We start from the raw sequence: 18,547 nt of genomic DNA, 5'->3' as shown, positions 1-18,547 counted from the left end.
ATGCAAACATCATGTAAACGCTTGCAGCATAGGGAATAGATATTACCATCCCAGCGGAAGCTAGCCCCAGAACTGCAGGGAAGAGTAGCTATGCCTCTAAGGGGGTCGATCAACAAGTAGCTGCTGCCGTGATTGAACCAGATATTATTGACCTGCTAGAAGGTCCCACGCCCTGCAGCCTTGTAATCAGGCCTGGCGGGTATCTCATCGAGATTGCAAGGGGGCAGGTGCTTTCAGACATCCGTATCTTACATACGGTCTCGATACGTGCTAGCATTGCTGTGATTACGGTGGATATGGTACATAAAAATACCACCGATTACGTGTTGAATGTTGAAGCTCCCCTCCCCCCCCCCCCCTCAATGATGAAGTCATAACTTTGGATGAAGCTCTTCGACAAAGGATCCGTGGAAGATGGGCGATATCATAGTCTCCAGTGCATCCCAGTCTGGACGAGCTTCAAGTGCACCACTGTCGTGCCCCTCACTTTCAAAGAAGGTAGCTTCACTGTCTCCTCCTCCTCCAGAGAAGTCAGCTTCACTACCTTCTCCTCCACACCAGCAGCCTCGCTTTTAGCTCCAATGCCGGAAGCTCCAAAGAGCCCAAAGAAGAAGGAAAAAGAGGTCGAGAAGAAAGGCTCTAAGAAGCACATGCCGAAGAGGTCAAAGGTCATTGTACCAGCGAAGAAGTTCATGGACATTAGAGCAGCGTGCACTAGTTCCCACACTAAATTCAAATATGGGAAGCCTTTGCTAGCGGTAGATGACCTAACAAGAGCAGGACAAGAATGTATCGACCTGTATAATTACTACATGCAGACTTCTAGAGACACTAATGCTCAATTCACAGTCATACAGTACAAGCGACAACATTTCTTAAAAGATGACAGCTACTTCCTTGTGGGTTTCAATGACTTATACAACCTCTTCAACCTTGATGCCATGGGCGTATTGTTATTGCGGATCTTCACATTGTAAGTCCCTTAAAACTAGACATTCATTAATTAATATCACTAATTCTTGAATCTAACTATATTCTTATCTGTAGACACTTGATCAAAGAAACAAGGAAGAACAAGGAGCCCCTCGGATGTCTTGACCATGAGGCCATTACAATCTTGGTTATCTAACTTCACACCGATTACGCTATGGACTATGTGGCCAAGGCAATACGATATTATTCCAAAACAGACTACCTGTTGGGTACTCACAACGCCGTTGATCATTGGATCTTACTGGTCATTTGCCTCAAGTGGAACTTAGTGTGGTACATCGACTCATCAAGACCAGTAGGATCAAAAGACAGTCCTAGAGAGCATGATTACAGGCTGTAAAAAAAACTCCTTGACGCATAAGTTCTGCCTAGCTTACTTTACATATTTAACTTTTCTAACATTCAAATATTCCCTAATCGATCCTTCTTTATATAGGGCTTTTGACAAGTACCTTCGAGTTGATCCTAACTACAATGTGACAGACGACCACAGACTAACACAAAAGACCAGGTTCGCGGTAAGTTCTACCAAACAGGTGAACCTTTGAGCTTTTTTTCTTTCGATCTAACAGTAAATTTTCTTTTTCTCAGTGCCACCAACAACGACCCGGCAACGCTTGCGAATTCTATGTTACGTGGAACATTCTCCTCATGATCCTCTGACATAAGTTCAATACAAGATTATTTGTAACTAATTTCAATAATTATTTTTTAATTCTATGATAACATGATATTGGTTACGCGTCAAATTATACATGATTTTTAGCATATTTTTTTTACGATGGTGCATTCCCGGGGATTCGACAACAGATCACCGAGTTCATGATGTCTGAAGTCATCAACTCACATAGCGAGTTGTACTATAGAAACCCTAGAGGTCTTATGTAATATGAGTTAATTGGAACTATGTAACATTTGTGATTCAATAATAAAGTGATGAAAAATCTGTAACCTTTGCGATTTTATGATGAAGTGAGTTCTTATATAAGTGTGTTTATCAATATGGATTTGGATATGTTGATGTTCTTTGTAGGGAGAAGATGGCTGCCAAATCCTGGCTATGCTTCAGGATGCAGCTAGAAAACAATATAATCACGCTAGATAAAATACACATAAGTGACAAGTAACTTTGTTACAAGTCACTTATGTGTTCATATAAGTGACGAGTAACTTATTAACCCATCACTTATATATAACATAAGTAATGGATAATTAGGTTACCCGTCACTTATGTCTTCTCCCCAGTACATGGTTGAAAGACATAAGTGATGGGTAATTAAGTTACCTATCACTTATATTAGGACATAAATGAAGAGGTTACCCGTCACTTATGTCTTGCTCCCAAGCACATGAGAAACACTCACAGGTGACGGGTCACGGTTACGACCTCATTGGTGACGGGTCTTTATCCGTCACAAATGACTAGTCACCAGTAACGTGTTCGACATGACAGGTGCAGGATCCATCACCCATGTCTGTTATGACCTGTCACCCTTAGTCTTTTTTTCACGTAGTGATGGCCCAGACACAACACGGCCCGTCATCAGTGCCTGGGCCGAAGGCACGGCACGACCCGCCTAGCTAACAGGCCTAAATGGGATTGGGCTCCACCGTGCAGGGCGACCCATTTGGCTAGGTCTGCGTATGTGTACTTGGAAAGCTTATTTCGTGACATTTCCAATAGATCCCGTTCCACATCAAAATTCGTGAAGGGAGGCTTTCAAAACATCACAAAGTCGTCGTTGTTTCTACCGGGTTTTGCATCACCTTTTATCGAGTCTTGGGCCTTATAATTTCATTTGGGACCTAGGTCCAAGTTGATATGCGTTCCCACCACCACGAGCATGCCTAAGGAGTGCCCTAGTACACCCATCCCCTTGGTCGCCTCCTCCATGGCCGCCGTCACTCATTCTCCTATATAGTTTGCTGCTGCCATTTTTAGACTTAGATTTTCCTTATATTAAATCTACACACTTTGTTTGTGAGATATTGTCTCTGTATCAAACCGACTATGCTACTACTTTGGTTTGTGGAATCTCACTTTATCATGTGTTTAATATTATTCATAATTTTATATTGCTTCTTCTACGCTCTTGTTAGTGTTCTTGATTCACATGTAGGGATAAACCTTCTCGGAGATATCGATCATGTTTGTTCATGGTTGATAACCAATGGAGCCGTGTTGTAGCAATAGCGAGAGTTGCATTTGGATCTGATAAAAAAAATCTTGGATTGTCAACATCAAGTCTGTATAAATCGATTTATCATTACATATCAAGAGATGGGTCAAACTCTCGTAACGAGGGATGGTCTACTAAATTAAATCTTCATTTAAGTCCTTTCATCTTATGTTTGTCAAGAGAGTGACCTCCTCTCAAAGAAAGTGTTGGAGCAAATGAGCTGAAGCTAGATAGGAGGCAAGTAAAGGAAGCTGAAGCTAGATAGGAGGAAAGTAAAGGAAGCAAGTATATGACGGTAAAAAGAGGTAACGGGATGGATTATCATCAAACCTTACCTCACTCGACGAAGATGAGCAAGGGGAGGGATATTCTCTCTTTGTCAATACATTTTTTGGATGGTACTCCTGCTAGGATTTATGAGACGAGATGCAGGTAGCTCTACGTCTCTAACAGAACACCACTCCACGCATCTGCTTGCCCTCCTTCAATGATTCGAACCAATCATTCATTTTATGTAGTGATTAGCTGGATGTTCTTGTTCAGATAATAATAATACACTAGCTACTACTAATTCCAAACATGCCCATTTTCTCCCTCTCTCTATTTTCTCTCTCTCTCTCTCTCTCTCTCTCTCTACCTTGTGGGACCCGTGTGATAGCTCCTTCTCCTCCTCCTGAATCCCCTCCTTTCTTGTGAGCACATGTTCATTTGACATCCTGTCGATGCCGCGTGTGTTTAAGGAAGGGGAGCACCCATGCAAGATAACTGTCGACCTGTGTTGAAGACCGCAATCAAGCCGTGGTCAATCATGAAGGAAATCTTGCGGGGAAAATGGAAACCGAGCCCAATATTTCTGTCGTCGCGTTAAGACCCACTGGTCAACTCAATTCCCCTCTCCTCATCTATAAAACCCAAATCAAACCTTCGGTCGAGCCTCCCTTTGCAACACCGCACCCAAGCCCCCAAATTCTGTCGATTTTCATCCACCTGAGATTTCTCGCGCCGCCGTTGAAGCTCCACTGCACCCCGCTATCATCACCGGACCTCTCCACGCCTCCTTGACGCTGTTCAAGCTTGTGCCCATGCTCTTCGTACGCATATCATCATCCACCACTGCTCATCTTCGAGTTTCGGCCTCCGCACCGAGCTCCCTTTGCCGTCGGACCTTCACCGTTAAAGCCTCCTGTCATCGTCTTCCCCGAAGCCTGCAACCCAACGGAATCGCCGTCACCTCTGCTTCCTCTTCTATCGTTCGCCATCGACTCTCGAGCATCATAGTGCTATCTCAGCTCTTCCCCGGCCATACTCCACCGTCCTGAGCTCGCTGCCATCATCCATCTCATCGGAGTTGAGGTAGCCCCGTCTCCCCACTGTTGGATCGTGAATAGCATGTTAGGATTAGATCCCGCGTACCCTTTCATGTATCGTCGATCTCAGCTGTCCGATCCAAGATATATTATGATTTTTAGAGGAATATCGAAGAATCACTGAATTCGGAGTTGAAACGAAGGAGTTATGGAAATCGGAAGATTTGTCAGAAAGGATAATTCCAGGAAAAGAAAAGGGTTTACTATTTCGCAAACTCGGTCTATGGAATTGGTGAAATGGAATGGGCTGTGAGGGTGGTGCATGGTGGACCGGGCTCGGTAGACTGGAGGAGAACTGCGCAGGTGGATTCGGTCCACGAGCTGTTGAACTAGGGCGGCTCGAGTGATGGTCCATTGTGGATCTGCACTGTGGACATGCCGAACCAGTAGGGCCCACCCGACAGTGAGGGGGAGGCGGGCTAAGGATAAGGCCGGCCAATGGTTGGCTTATGCGGGCGGCTCATAGAGAGAGAGAGAGAGAGGGGGGGGGGAGAGAGAGAGAGAGAGAGAGAGAGCTTGAGGGAGAGAGGAAGGGCAAGTGGCCTGCCGGAGGAGAAGGGATAGTGCGTAGGGAGAGAAGACGGGCCGGTGGAGAGGGATGGCCAACCAGAGGGAGAAAGAGTGGAGGCCGGCGGTGGACTCCATGGCCGAGCAGAGGAGGAAGGGAGAGGAGGAGAAATGGCTTTTGCCTGCCATGAAAGATCAGCGGAGGGAGGCATGGGTGTGATGTGAACGCGGGAGAAAGTGGCAGCCGTTTGAGCTGTGAGAGGACTTTGGGCTGTTGTGGGAGAAAGATCAGGGAGAGAGGAGAAAATGGACTTCTCCTAGTGCTGTGTGATGTTGTGCTTTGACCAGTGCAGTTGAACAGAGAGAGAGAGTAGTGAGATGAGAGAGTGGGAGAGGAAAAGATCTTGGGAAAAGATCTGAGAGAGAATGAGAGAGGGATCATTTGAATGTTAAATTCAATTGATGTAATTGAATTTGAGATGGATTTGTTAATAATTCAAGTTGAACAATTTGAATTGGTAATTGGATTCGAAAAAATTCAATGAATGTATTTGAATTAAATTGGATTGGCAATTCAATTTGGATTTGAATTGGAAATGGATTTAATATGAGATTCGAATTTGGAACTTGATTCGAAAAGAAAAGAATTGCTTTTACGAAGCAATTGAACTGGAAAAGAATCGAATTGTAACTCGAATGATTCGAATACTAAATTGACAAAGATGGATTTGAAATATTTGGGATTAAATTTAAACATGAGTATTTGAATTTGGATCTGAATTTGGGTTTGAATTAATTCAAATAGGAGTATTTGAACTAAAAAAAGCTCAAAGGTGAAGCCTCAAGATTTGAGACAGGTTCGAATTCAAAAGAGTGGAATTCAATTTAGATTTCAGCTGAATTGAATCTAAGAAATAGATTTGAAATTAAGAGACCTTTAATTCCAAATCTTCACTCAAAGAACCATAAGAACAATTAAACCAAAATACATATGATCAATTTATTGCAATAATTAATTTAGAAATTAATTTGGTGCTCTCTCGAATACTTAGCCAAAATAATATATTTGAATATATATATACAAATATATCCATATTCAAATATATATTTTCTTGATTTTATACTAGTTTAATAATTAGAAAAAAATTGGAGTGAATTTTGCTATATTTCTATATGCTAAAACTCATGGTGTTACATGTCCGACGTGGCAGGTCCAATCAGCGCTCTCCCGCCGAGTCAGCAACCCAATCAGCCGATGACATCAACATTGCGCTGTAAATCGAATTTCCCGTTAGCAAATAATTCACGATAATCCGAAAATTAGGTTTTTCTTTATTGGAAAAATTCCAGAAATTAGAAAATGGTTTAGATAAATGTTTTTAGCTCTATTTTTGTTTCTGTAAATGTTACTTAATGTTTTTCTAGTGTAAAAATTATTTCAAAAATGTTAGAATGAATTTTTTATTTTGGAAAATGGTTTAGAAAATCTAGATTAATTCTGATAATGTTTTAAAGTGTTTTCTTTGATAAAATAAATGCTTTTAATATGTTTTGTTGCATATAAAATTAGTTTTATTTCCAAAAAATGTAAATATATTCTATAATAATTATAATCAGTTTTATGCTATAAAATAATTATGGAAAAATTTAATAAATATTTTAGGCCTGTTAAAGATTAGGTTTAACTTCAAAAATAGTTTTTTTTTTACCATTTTAGCTATTTAAAAATTCTTTTAGCCATAGCTTTCGTGTCGTTGCTCTGATTTGAGCAGTTCTTGCATCTAAATCTTCCAAAAATTATGCTCTAGCTTGTTCTAACCTTTCTTTATTTTGGTTGCTTTGTTTAGTGTTTATTCTTAGTGTTGCTTGTTTGTTCGTGTGTAGAGGAGTTTGTCCTTGAGGCGTTCGAGAACATCTAGGATCAGGACTTCGGTGACTTTGAGTAGCACATCGGAGAAGACAAGTGCCCTTGAACATCTTGTGCCTGTTTTTTACAAAGTTTTGTTTTATAAATTGCATGTCATCAAATATGATATCTCATGGTTAGGGTTTATTAGTTTTTCCACTATTTTCTTGTAGTCGTAGAATGATTATCATATTTTGGGTAGAAAATGCTTAATGTTGCTTAGCCATGGGTAGTATAGGCAAAGATGTTTTTGGATTAAAAATGTGAATCATGATGATAAGTTTGGTGAAAATGTTTAGACTTGGAAAGTAGGATCTAGAAAAGTTTGACATGATGGTTGGCCTGTAGATATGTTCCAGACAAGAATGTTGATTTTGTCGGATATTGGTTATCTCCCTGTGTTGGTTGATGGTAGTCTTGTCCAAACCATGTTAAGAACTGGTTCGTGGAGCGACCACATATGAAAACAGTACAATCACAAGTTTGGTATAGGACGAGCCTAGCCGAGTAATTCGCTATCCTCTCAGCATTGTGAAGATCATTTGGTGGTACGGGGATGAAAGGATGTATTTTCTGGAACCGCAAGGCGCAAGAGAGTGCTTCTGGAGTGGAGGGCATACTCTCAGTGGTGGAACCTTAGTATGTCGACACGTGCTGAGAGGGGCGTTGGAAAGGCTTTACAGTGGATTCCTAGCATACACCTCAGAAGTGTGTAAGAGTCATCCATCGGTCAATGGGTGCTCAGCAAAATAGAAAGACATGTCTTGTGGGTAAAGTGTATAATCTCTGTAAAGTGAAAACTGATATATCAGCCGTGCTCACGGTCATGAGCGACATAGATTCTTCACATGATTAGTCTGATATTTCCGGGTTGGTTTTGGGTTGGATTTGGTGGATCATAGTGGTGAGAATTATGATTCGAGTTTGGTTTGGAGGTGGTTGGAACCTCAGTTATAGAGCAAGGTAGTTGGAATCTTGACTCAAGTCTTAAAGAATATTTCATCTAGTAAATAGGTTATCTTTATAACTATTTTACTAAAAAAATTGGTATTTATGCAAATAAACCTCTGAGTAAGTCATTCTTATTGACCTACATGTCATACTTTCCTATATTTGCTGAGTATTCTATGTAATCGCGCTTACTCTCTCTTATAATCTTGTTACTATTTAGAAGGTAAAGACTGCGAGGATTTTCTAGAAAATAAAGCCGAGTTCTAGACGGATGACTTTTCGATCGATTGCCTGTGAAGTTAAGTATTGTGCTAAATTTATTTATGTTGCTTTGTAATTTTCTTTTAAACCCTAATGTCATTGATATAATAAAATAGTTTTATAATAATTGATATTACGTCTGCTACTCACTTATAACATCACTGTATGTATATAACTTAATCTTAACATATATATATAATTTACCAGATGTAACGACTTTAGTCTTAAAACCAGATCTATTGTAACTTAATCTTAACATATATATATATATATATATAATTTACCAGATGTAACGACTTTAGTCTTAAAACCAGATGTAACACGACCTGGTTGTCATTTAAGTTTGCTCTTGTTCTCACTGCTGGATTCATTGACAATCCAGTCGTCCAATCCTATCCAAGTAGCTGCTACAGCATATCAATCGATCACTCTAGTTTGTAGCAAAAGTAATACAGGACAACATATTCAGAACAAGACGACAACAGCCCTTTGATGAATTGAATGGATTCGACGATATACTCCATCGTATTGCCCACTACAAACACAAGCATGGTGCCCAAGATTCATTGTAAAGGATGCATGGGACTGGACTCGTTCACACCAAGAGCAGCATCACATGAAAAATTCTGTCATAAATCACCCTTCTTTTACCCTAATGATCGAGTATGTAGGTTAGCTAGTGAGCTGCTGCTACATTCTCCTATGCATGTATACCGTGGCATCGTGTCAATCCACACTCTAGGCCAAAACTCTGTTGCTAACTAAACAATGCTCTATATCCTGCAAATGTTCCCATAAAGCGTGCCCATGCTTCTCTCAGTACCTTGGAGACAATCACTTCTCAAAAATTTCTTCGCCATGCATACCTGTTGTTCAATGCTGACTGAAATCAATAAAGGCATCTGCCAACATGTGCCATTTCAAACTTTGCTAAAAGAAGGGTTCACTATTTGCTCCATGGTGAAATTTACCACCTCAACACTGCTACACCCCAAGTTGACCAAGAGAATCTGGGCCAACGAGAAATATCCGCCTTTGACTACTGTTGTACCGGAAGACTACTACTCCTTTGTAAGCTGTTCTTGGGATGCCATCCTGGATTTTTTTTCAAAAGAGAAAAAAAAAAGAAAAAACATGGATCATTATACACTCTACATCATTTGAAAAACAAATCTCAAGACTAAGCTCAAGCTCTATGCATTTCAAATCCATAAAGGCAATTGCTAACAGAGCAAAGAACCACCTCTACAATATATGGCATAAAATGTTGCTTAACATAATATAGAAAATTATCTAGATTTGGGTTAAGAATTAACCTTCCATTCATCGAATATTCCAAATTGACGAGCTATCCGCTCAAAGTCTTCCTGATCGTTGTACTGGATCCTTACATCTGCACCCATGTTGTGGGCTTTCAACACAGCATCGGATCCATGGAGAGGCGTGGCACTAGCCACCTCTTTTCCAAATTGGATTAAAAACTTATCCTAACATTATCGCGAAAAAATGATTAGGCACTTCTTATGTGAATGTCAGCCTTTTGAAATCCAAATTTGTTTTTACCTCTCCAAGGTAGCTCAGATCCTCAGTATTCCAGTCAATCTGTGGCCATAAATATGGAACAAGTAAATTTCAGCAACAACAAACTTGTAACAAGAATATAAAATGAATAATGTGGAAAGTTCTGCATACATGAACATCATTTAACCTAATGGGTTCCAAATATTGTTTGAAGAATTGTCCCATGCTTGATCCCTGCAAAGAAAGTACAATGCCGAAGTGTAAATGAGTCATCAACAATTTAATGGATCCAACAACAAACTGTAATCCATTGTTTTCTATTGCACGAAGAAATGTGGTACTTGCCACTATAGATTCACCATTGAACCATTACCCATTGGTCTTTATTGCATGAAGAAATGTGGTACTGGTGATTGTTATTCCTATTCCTTTTGCAACTGCCAGTTTTTAAAAAAAAAATGAGGAAGAATAGCCAGCGTACATGCTCGCCAAAATTGTATGTTCTACAGACTTCTGGGCGAATGAATTGCCGGTTCCCATGTACCTCCTTTAGCCTCACCCAATCATCCCAATAAGTAAAATCTCGTCAAGGAAGAACTAGATGATACAAGGTGGAAAAGTAGCATATCTAGTAATTGAAAAATATCTAGGCAACAGTAAGGATATGCTTTGGGCCACTTCGGAGACAGTTCAATCCAAGTGGACTTTGTTAACATCCATCCAAGCCCAGGAAAGAAATCTGAGCGGTAAAGAGCTTCTGCAAAATGCCGGCATAGCAAAATGAATAGCATTCCTTCTAAACAGAGAAAGGAAATTGAAAATAGGCCTAACATAATACTAACTTGGGTCATTAACAAATTTCTTTTGCCCATTATCGTTCCAAGAAGAAACAGCCATAATCGTCCTTCCGTGCCACAATGATTAGAATAACAGGAAAGTAATTAGAGAGATTATATATTGAATTCCTTGGATTTGCAAGTAGAAGGCATATAATAGTGTAGCATACTTGTCATTATCAAGTAATTTAGCTGCAGCCTCAAAGTAGTCAAAAAAATCTGGGGCAATCTCCATGTCATCTATTAACAAATTAATTATGAAAATGGGTTAGAAAACAAAAATATGTAAGAACAAATGACCAAAGGATCATCATAGAGGTAAGACCTTCCAGAATGATTACTCGAACAAAGTTATGTTTAATGAATAGCTCATCCAAGGCCCACTTATAATGTTCTGAAAAAGTATAATTGTTAGGAACCACAAAAAAGTTTTAAGCATACCATACATAAATTAAGGAGCACTTACTAGCAATCTTGTAATATGCTGTCAATTCTCCTGGCCTTTCAGTTTGCACAGGTTCAAGATCCACATGCTGCAACATATAGAAAGCATAAAGGACGGGTTAATTAGATATGACATTGCAACTTTGCCTGTTTTGAAATATGTCATTGCAACTTTTCAGGTTTGAAAAATGCCACTGCAATTTTGCCTTCTTTGAGATATGCCAATATGTATATTTTGGACCAAAATGCCCTCATCTTTCTTCTCTACCTCTTCCTTTCCCTGTTATTTCCCCTCCATGGTTGTCGGCAAGCTCCTCCACTCCAATCTCCATGGCCAGTGGTGAGCTCCTGCACTCCTGCCTCCATGGGTGTGGTTCATTGGCGGTGGTAGAGCGGCTCTCGGAGGCGGCCGCACTGCAAGTGCTTGTTGATTCGGAGCGCATGGGTAGGCAAGAGCAGCCTCATTGGTGACCTTCGTCGCACCCACCCCACCACCCAGATCCCACCGTGGGTGGGGGGGAGAGCTTGGTGCGGTTGAGAGCAACGCGTCACTGGTGTGAAGCAGAGCCCAGCCCAAGCTCGGAGAAGAATGCAACAGTGTCCCCGCCGTCGTCCGCGAATTCAACGTCAAACCTAGTGTCCATGGGGCGAGGGGGCGAGCTTCGGGCAGGGGATGGAATGGAAAAGCTAGGCGCCGGCCATGGAGAAGAAACAGTGAGTGGGGAAGGGCGTTTTGGTCTAAAATTTTACATAATGGCATATTTCAGATAAGGGCAAGAATATTTCAAAACAGGCAAAGTTGCAATGGCATATATCTATTAACCCAAGAGTTTTAGCTAAATGAATCATTTACTGCTTCGCTTAGAAACCAATTGAAAGAATGAAGGGGGAAAAAGATACTGCCATCCAAATTCACTGTAGGAGTGTGAATTTGGTACTGTCAATTATCATTTGTTTCCAACAAGGTAATTTAGTTTCATTCTCATTTAGCTCAGTGAACCAGAAGAAAACATCAGAGATCTTTTGGTCTCTACTCTCTATTTCATATTGGAATCATTGCCACCATCCTATTTGAGATCCACACCAACACGTCGAACCCTAATGCTACCGAAACAATGAAAGGGTTTTCTACATCAGAGCTATATTAAAATTCCACAAGTGAACTGTTATGAATAGCAGTATAGCACATAAGTGGAATAGGAAAAGGACTATTGCTGAATACGAAAAGGATTCTATTACTCCTAACATGAACATCATCTCCATGTGACAATGTCTAACCAGTTATGCTTTAAATATTACAAGAAAGAAATGGATTGTGTTCTATAGTATTAGGTAAATAAGCATAAAAAACTATAAAAAACCAATAAAACATTTATTTCTGCACCTGCATATATGTTGTTTGTTTATAATCCAAAGCTTTCTTTTTCACTGCTCCATTTGTTCCATCCTGTGAACGGGAAGAAGCAATGAAAAAATGGCTTTCCCGCACACTTAATGGATCCAAGAACAGAAATTTTTATCACCAGTACCTGAGATATAAAAAGCGGAAACTTTGAAGCAACTGATGTCTGATACCTGGAACAATTATTATCCATCACTCAGATAGAAAGGAGCTCTTATGCACTCAAGCTACATTGATCTAACCAGGGTGAATAGGCTTCATAAACAGAGTGAAACAAGAAATCAGGCATCAAGAATGTTGTGGTGATGAAGAATACAACTTAAGTCCGTGTATAACTACCACAAATGATCAACATGGGTGGGTTCTAGTACCAATTTAGGAAACGTTTTAAGGAAATCAAGAGTAGACTAGATCTTTTCGTTTTTTTTAAAACAAATGATTAAGACGTGAACCATACTTCAGGATAGATTCAACTGTTCTCTGCAAGTAGTCTGGTCGATTGCAAGCCATAATGACAACAGCAGCAACAGGAACCTGCAATGCAGAAAGAGATCAGATTAATCCTGTAAAGCAGAAAAAAGTTAGCAACATTAGCACACTACAAACCACATTCTTGTTTAGTAAGTTCTGCACACTCCTTTCTGCATTCAAAAGAAATGTTGAGGAAAGGGTTAGGAATTAGACAAGGGTAGAATATACATCGAAGGAAGAACAGTATGCAGTTAAGTAAAAACACAATTTTGGACTCGATATGAAGATGGCAACTGGCAAGGTTTAAGTACCAGATGTGTCACATCTGTATTTTGGCATTTGGCCAACATCATTTAGCAAACGTAATTTTATTAACTGTTTAGTTAATTCTATTTGTTGTAGTGTCCTTTCTAAACAGACTTTCCTCAAATTTATCCACATAGCACGCCAAGGTTAAAATATTCTCATCTCTAGAAGTCATAGAAAACAATATTTCGATTCGAGAAAAACCATGCTAATTTCAAGATGAAAAATGAGTCAGATTGTTTATGAATTGTCCGCAATGCATGGAGGAATCAAAGGCTCCAGTATGGCAAGGTTCTGATGGGTGAACGATGTGGTAGTCTACAACCTAAAAGGCTTGTATTGTAACTGAAACGATGGGAGGACCAAGAAATTCAACGAAGGTACCAAAAACTAGTTAGCAAAATCAATAATCGAATGCGAGAGAAGTTAATGATTCCATACTTTCAAGATCCTGGATCAAAATCTTCAGCTGTGCACGTTCTTCATCTTGTCGTATCTTCATGTCTGTTGCATTACGAAAAGGTTAAAATGTTAAATACCCATTGGATCTGTCAGTCAAGATAACGCACAAAAGTAGACAACACCTCAAAAGAATGAGAGGGAATTTTCATAAAGCAGGGGAAAGCGTATCTGTAGTGCCATGATCAGAGCAGATGCTGTCGAGATGTATAAGGTTATTCGGGACATAATTTGTGAACATGAGCAAAGTAACAATTTATCATCAGCAGAAGGCATGTGCTATGGTATGCCCAAGAAGGATCTGGCAACAAAAGGTGCCAATTGCGGAAAGCAATGTATTTTTTGTCAACGGAATGCAGCAGGGAAATCTAAGAGTTGCAGCAAGCTATTCATCTGTGTCCATGAGTACCAAAGATCTAAGATATCGTCAGGAACTATACATTACAACCAATTATACCATGCAAAAATTAGACTGGAGCAACCTCATAGATCTGCATGATTCGTGTTGTAACATCCAAAAATATCACATGGAAATGCAAGTTTGAACTGTTTGTACCTTCCAGTGCTACAATCTTCTCCTGCTGCATGCTGACTCGATCGATCAAGGACCTTAATTGGCTGGTGCATTGATTTTCAGATTTTTCCTGTATGGAGCAAATTACAGGTGTAAACAACTTATGACTTATGGACTGCTTTTGATCCTAGTCCTGCAGTGAGTCCATAGATTGATAGAAAGCTTCCAATCGAAATGCATAGATGAAGAAGAGATAGAAAGAAAAGACAGGAAAGTAGTACTTACTGCTTCTGCAAGACGGTCGGCGTAATGAGACTGGGTAGCAAAGAGGCGCACCTGAAGCGGAGGGACTGCGTCAGTACAGCTCACTCATAGAGATAGAAAAGGAGAATGAATTCATAGGAGAGGACTATCTGATTGGGATCCGGAGACCCGACCGCCGAGACCTCGACTGAACAGGCCACACGGACGGAGAGAAAGAAAGGGCGGGTGGGTTCCCTTACTTGGATGTAGATGAAGGCTGCGGCGGCGGCGAGGAGGAGGAGGCGGAGGTCGCAGGGGCTCCGAGCCATCGCCGCCCGCTCTGATGCGAGGGGGGCGTTCTACTCGGTGGTTGACCGCTAATAACCGATCTAGTGGTCAAGTCTTTGACAACCGTAAAACGTTTCTACTGTATTCTTCTGTGCACAAGAAAAACGACGGAAATTATGCGGGTTGTTTGGGAACCACATTAATCAAAGTATTCACATTTGATATTTCGCATAGAACTAATCATCCAAACTGATCAGCACATCATCCCAAGATCCTCAACAAATCAAAAGGCATCAGAGTGAGCACGATCATTGAGTCATGCACTGAAATTTCAGGGCAGAGCATCGAACTGGAGCTCAGAACTGAAGAAATTTCATATCAGAGCTCTAATTGGAGCATAAAATTCAGATCAAAGCGTTAGATTAGAGATCAGCTCATGAGGTTGGAGCTCAGAAGTGAGGAAATTGCAAATCAGAGCTCACAGGATTCAGATCGGCAGGGGAGGAGGGGGCGCAGAGTGCGCCGGCGCATTCTTCCCGCTCACCTTCTTCGTCCTCCTCCCGTCAGCGCGTCCTTCCGGTGGTGGCGGCGGCGGCGGCACCGCGGGAGAGGATGGGGGCGGCGACAAGGGAGAGTGTGACGGCGGCCGCGGCAGCAGAGGACGGCGTGGGAGAGGGTGGCGGCGCCGGCGGACTTCTCGTGGAAGAAGGCGAGGAAGAAGCGGCGAGTCGACGAGCGAATCGGCGCTTGAGCTTGTGCGTTGTTCGAGCCATACCAACTAGCACACGTGGACCTTGCTACGGTTTTACGTTTACTCACTTTGGTAATACGGTTTTACGTTTTCCCACTTCCCCTAAGGGTTGTTTGGATCACCCGCTTTATACAAACCAGATTAATTAAAATGGATCTTAGCCTCATTTTAAGAAAATTCGGTTCGGATACTCTAAACAACTCCAAGGTAAAGAAAACTCGTTTTCTCTGCACCTAGAATTTCGTGTTTTAACAAAAACAAGTACAAGTGTGTTTTAGCAAAAACAAGTTGATTCCATGCACACACAAAAAAAAAAAAGCAAAACAAGTTGATGGTATCCGAGTTCCCAACAACTTAACGTATCGTTATTTATTCGCGCACGTTGAATTCTCGTGACCCAAACACAATGTTGCAAAATACTCGCTTTCATTTTTCTCATCCAAACAAAATAATGTATAAACCCATATTATAATAATAATATAACTTCAACAGAATAACAAAATTAAGAGGATTTACTAAAATTCCCAGTTAAAAAGGGATGCAAACAACCACTACCTAAGCCCTATTTTGGAAGCCTTAGTAAGTTTTTTACCTGCAAACAAGTTGGAGATGTATTTTTTGTTGCACAAAAGAAAACCCATAAATTTATTTAGCTCGTAAATGTTGTTTGGGTAAAATGGTAGAAACCTTTCTCAATTAAAATTTTGCAATCGGTTAACAAAACCTAATTGTGATAAAGATAAGATAAACGGTTCCCCTATGGAGCCATTTGCTGTTAGCTTAAGAGACAAAAATCATCTTAGATAATTGAACATCACATACTGGTCTCAACAATAACTATCTATGACATAATCTCATACGGTTTGTTGTAAGAGTTGTTTGTCATAACGGCCCACATCACAGACAATTCTTTAAGTGAGTTGTCTATGATAAAATGAGAGACAGATTTCTATAAGAGTTGTTTGTTATATGGTCATGATTACAATCGGTTCCCATGTGGAACCGTTTGGAATATGAAAGGTCAGGCCACAAAGTCAAGGGGACAATGCTTCGCGCTTTATATTCACGCACGAGGCATTTAAGGTTTTCTCACTCTCTTACTCTACTCTCACTCTCTCACACACACTTCGCTCTCGACTGATTCAGGACATGGCCCTCTTCCTACTTGTCACCTTTCTTGTTTTCCAATTCATCGTCGCTGCGATTGTTGTTGCCCACCTTGTCCTCCGACCATGACGAGGAGGGTGCTTGATACAACTGGATAGTGGCTCTCTTCGTCGAGCTCGACTACAATGAGGAGGAACCACCGTCCAACGATGGCTAGCTCAGCGTCGAGGACAACCCAGACCCGAGTAGGAGTCCGAGTCCGAGCCTATCGACGATCTGTAAAACTACTACCGAATATTTATTGGTAAATAGGGATACCTACTGATCATAGAAGAATATCGCAAAAAGAGACACATATCTTTATACAGCTTCGGGCCTCCTGGAGGATAATGACCCTACGTCATATCTTTCTTTGATTGAAATTAGGAACATATATTACAAATAAGGTGGTATATAGATCTAGTCCTAAGGATCTAGTTGGATTTATCCATGTTCCTGGTTCTAAAGCCCTAGTCGATGATGGTTTCTGCCATGGATCTTCGATGGGTGTGTATGGATTCTAGCTGACTAGGCTTTGTCTCGAGTTTCGCGACTTCGTAGACCCTGAAGACACAAGTTGCTATGATGTTGAAGGGCTTGTACGAACTTCTTGTACTTGTAGAAAGACGTGTCTTGGACGTACCCCCTCCCCTCCTTTTATAGTCGGGGGAAGGCGGGCGTAACCTACTCGGACTCCTCCGAGCGTATCTTCCCTGAATCGTAGATTCTCTAGATATCTAGAAGAAACATACCAAATATGAGAGTGATTTTCTTGTCTGGTACGATTACTTACCCAATGTTTATCTGCATGCCTCGATACTCCATAGTGGTTACAGACCATATTGAAATGAGTAAACGATATGTGCGGCATGGGTATCCCTTGTAAATACACCATATTTATAGAATATAGGAAAAAGTCTATTTTACTCCCTCAAACTATCGTGTTTGTCCGAATAACCCCCAGAACTTTCAAACCGTCTATTTTACTCCCCTGAAGTTTCAATATCGGATCACTTAACCCCCTAAGCTGGTTCCAATAGCAGTTTTAGTGACATAGAAGTGGTTTTTGATGACGTGACTGCCACATCATCCGGTTTTTGCCACGTGGATACCACATCATCTCTCTCTCTCGCCGCCATTCCCCACTTGAGCTCCACTGCCGCCACCATGAAATCCACCGCGATCGAGCCCTCTCCGCCGTAGTCGAGCCAAGGGAAGCTTGGAGGAGCTTCTCCTTTGCCTCCTCCCTCGATTCCCCAACCGAGTCCATCGTTCACCGGCCGAAATTGACCTCACCCTGTCGTCTTCCCCGTCTCCGATCACCACCTCCATGCCTCACCGACACCACGCCACCATGTCGCCCCTCCAAGCCAACGAGTACCATAGTGAGCTTCCCCTTCACCTATAGATCCTCATGCGCGCCCTCATTTGGCCTCGGCCCGTCATCATCGCGCTGCTCGTCTTGCTCTCGAGTGCCACTACGCCGCCCTCCTCACCGTCGGCTGTGCTCTAACCAAGCCCATCGGTCAAGGGCCCCACTAGCTGAGTTCGTCTCATCGAGCTGGAGCTTTTGGCGCAGTCGGTTGGTAGAGCCATCGATGAAATCATTGCCGGTGAGGTCGGACCACCACGTACTTGCATGTGAGTGGCGCGGCGTGGAAAGCTAAGACAACGCACGTGCAAGGGCACAATGCTGCACTCGTGGGATGATGCAGACGTTAGCGGCACGACAGTGTCGGTCTTGCAACTGAACGGTGGGCGACGAGGACCGAGCATGCCTCTCCACCGGTGTTGCCTCCTCCTAAGCTGTTGACGTCGTCGCTGCTCGATCCACACAACCGCTATCCCAGATCTGGTCTACGCACGTCGTGCTCGGTCGCGCTGATCCTGCTCACTCCACCAGCGAGCTTTGCCCATCCCACTTCGGCGCCGTCTTCCTCCCCCCGTTTCCGTTGGCTCCCTCCCTCCCCCCTCACTGGCGCCGCCCCTCTCACTCTCTCT

At 41.8% G+C, this 18,547-nt stretch overlaps 1 protein-coding gene across 4 annotated transcripts; it reads right to left on the bottom strand.

The window, feature by feature from the left end:
- Positions 1 to 8,629: 8,629 nt before the first annotated feature.
- LOC133913644 (alpha-1,3-mannosyl-glycoprotein 2-beta-N-acetylglucosaminyltransferase-like) lies at positions 8,630 to 15,435 on the bottom strand. Of its 4 annotated transcripts, XM_062356875.1 has the most exons (20): positions 15,132 to 15,435; positions 14,622 to 14,798; positions 14,404 to 14,454; positions 14,161 to 14,248; positions 13,587 to 13,649; positions 12,975 to 13,009; positions 12,826 to 12,902; positions 12,496 to 12,541; positions 12,351 to 12,413; positions 10,989 to 11,055; positions 10,848 to 10,916; positions 10,693 to 10,762; positions 10,529 to 10,590; positions 10,354 to 10,443; positions 10,168 to 10,262; positions 9,858 to 9,920; positions 9,729 to 9,767; positions 9,482 to 9,652; positions 9,140 to 9,260; positions 8,630 to 9,031 (listed from the first exon to the last, which is right to left on the bottom strand). In XM_062356875.1, the coding sequence occupies exons 2-19, from the start codon at positions 14,688 to 14,690 to the stop codon at positions 9,150 to 9,152; spliced, it is 1,329 nt and encodes a 442-aa protein (XP_062212859.1). In that variant the 5' UTR covers positions 14,691 to 14,798; positions 15,132 to 15,435; the 3' UTR covers positions 8,630 to 9,031; positions 9,140 to 9,149. The 4 variants fall into 4 exon arrangements, with proteins under 4 accessions (XP_062212859.1, XP_062212836.1, XP_062212844.1 ...); XM_062356852.1 differs by having other exon boundaries at positions 8,630 to 9,260; XM_062356860.1 differs by having other exon boundaries at positions 8,630 to 9,260; positions 15,194 to 15,435.
- Positions 15,436 to 18,547: the final 3,112 nt, after the last annotated feature.

This window comes from Phragmites australis, chromosome 1, assembly GCF_958298935.1.
Source record: "Phragmites australis chromosome 1, lpPhrAust1.1, whole genome shotgun sequence".
Lineage (NCBI taxonomy): Eukaryota > Viridiplantae > Streptophyta > Magnoliopsida > Poales > Poaceae > Phragmites > Phragmites australis.
Note: the sequence above shows the minus strand (reverse complement) of the source record. Positions and strands in the feature narration are given on the sequence as shown.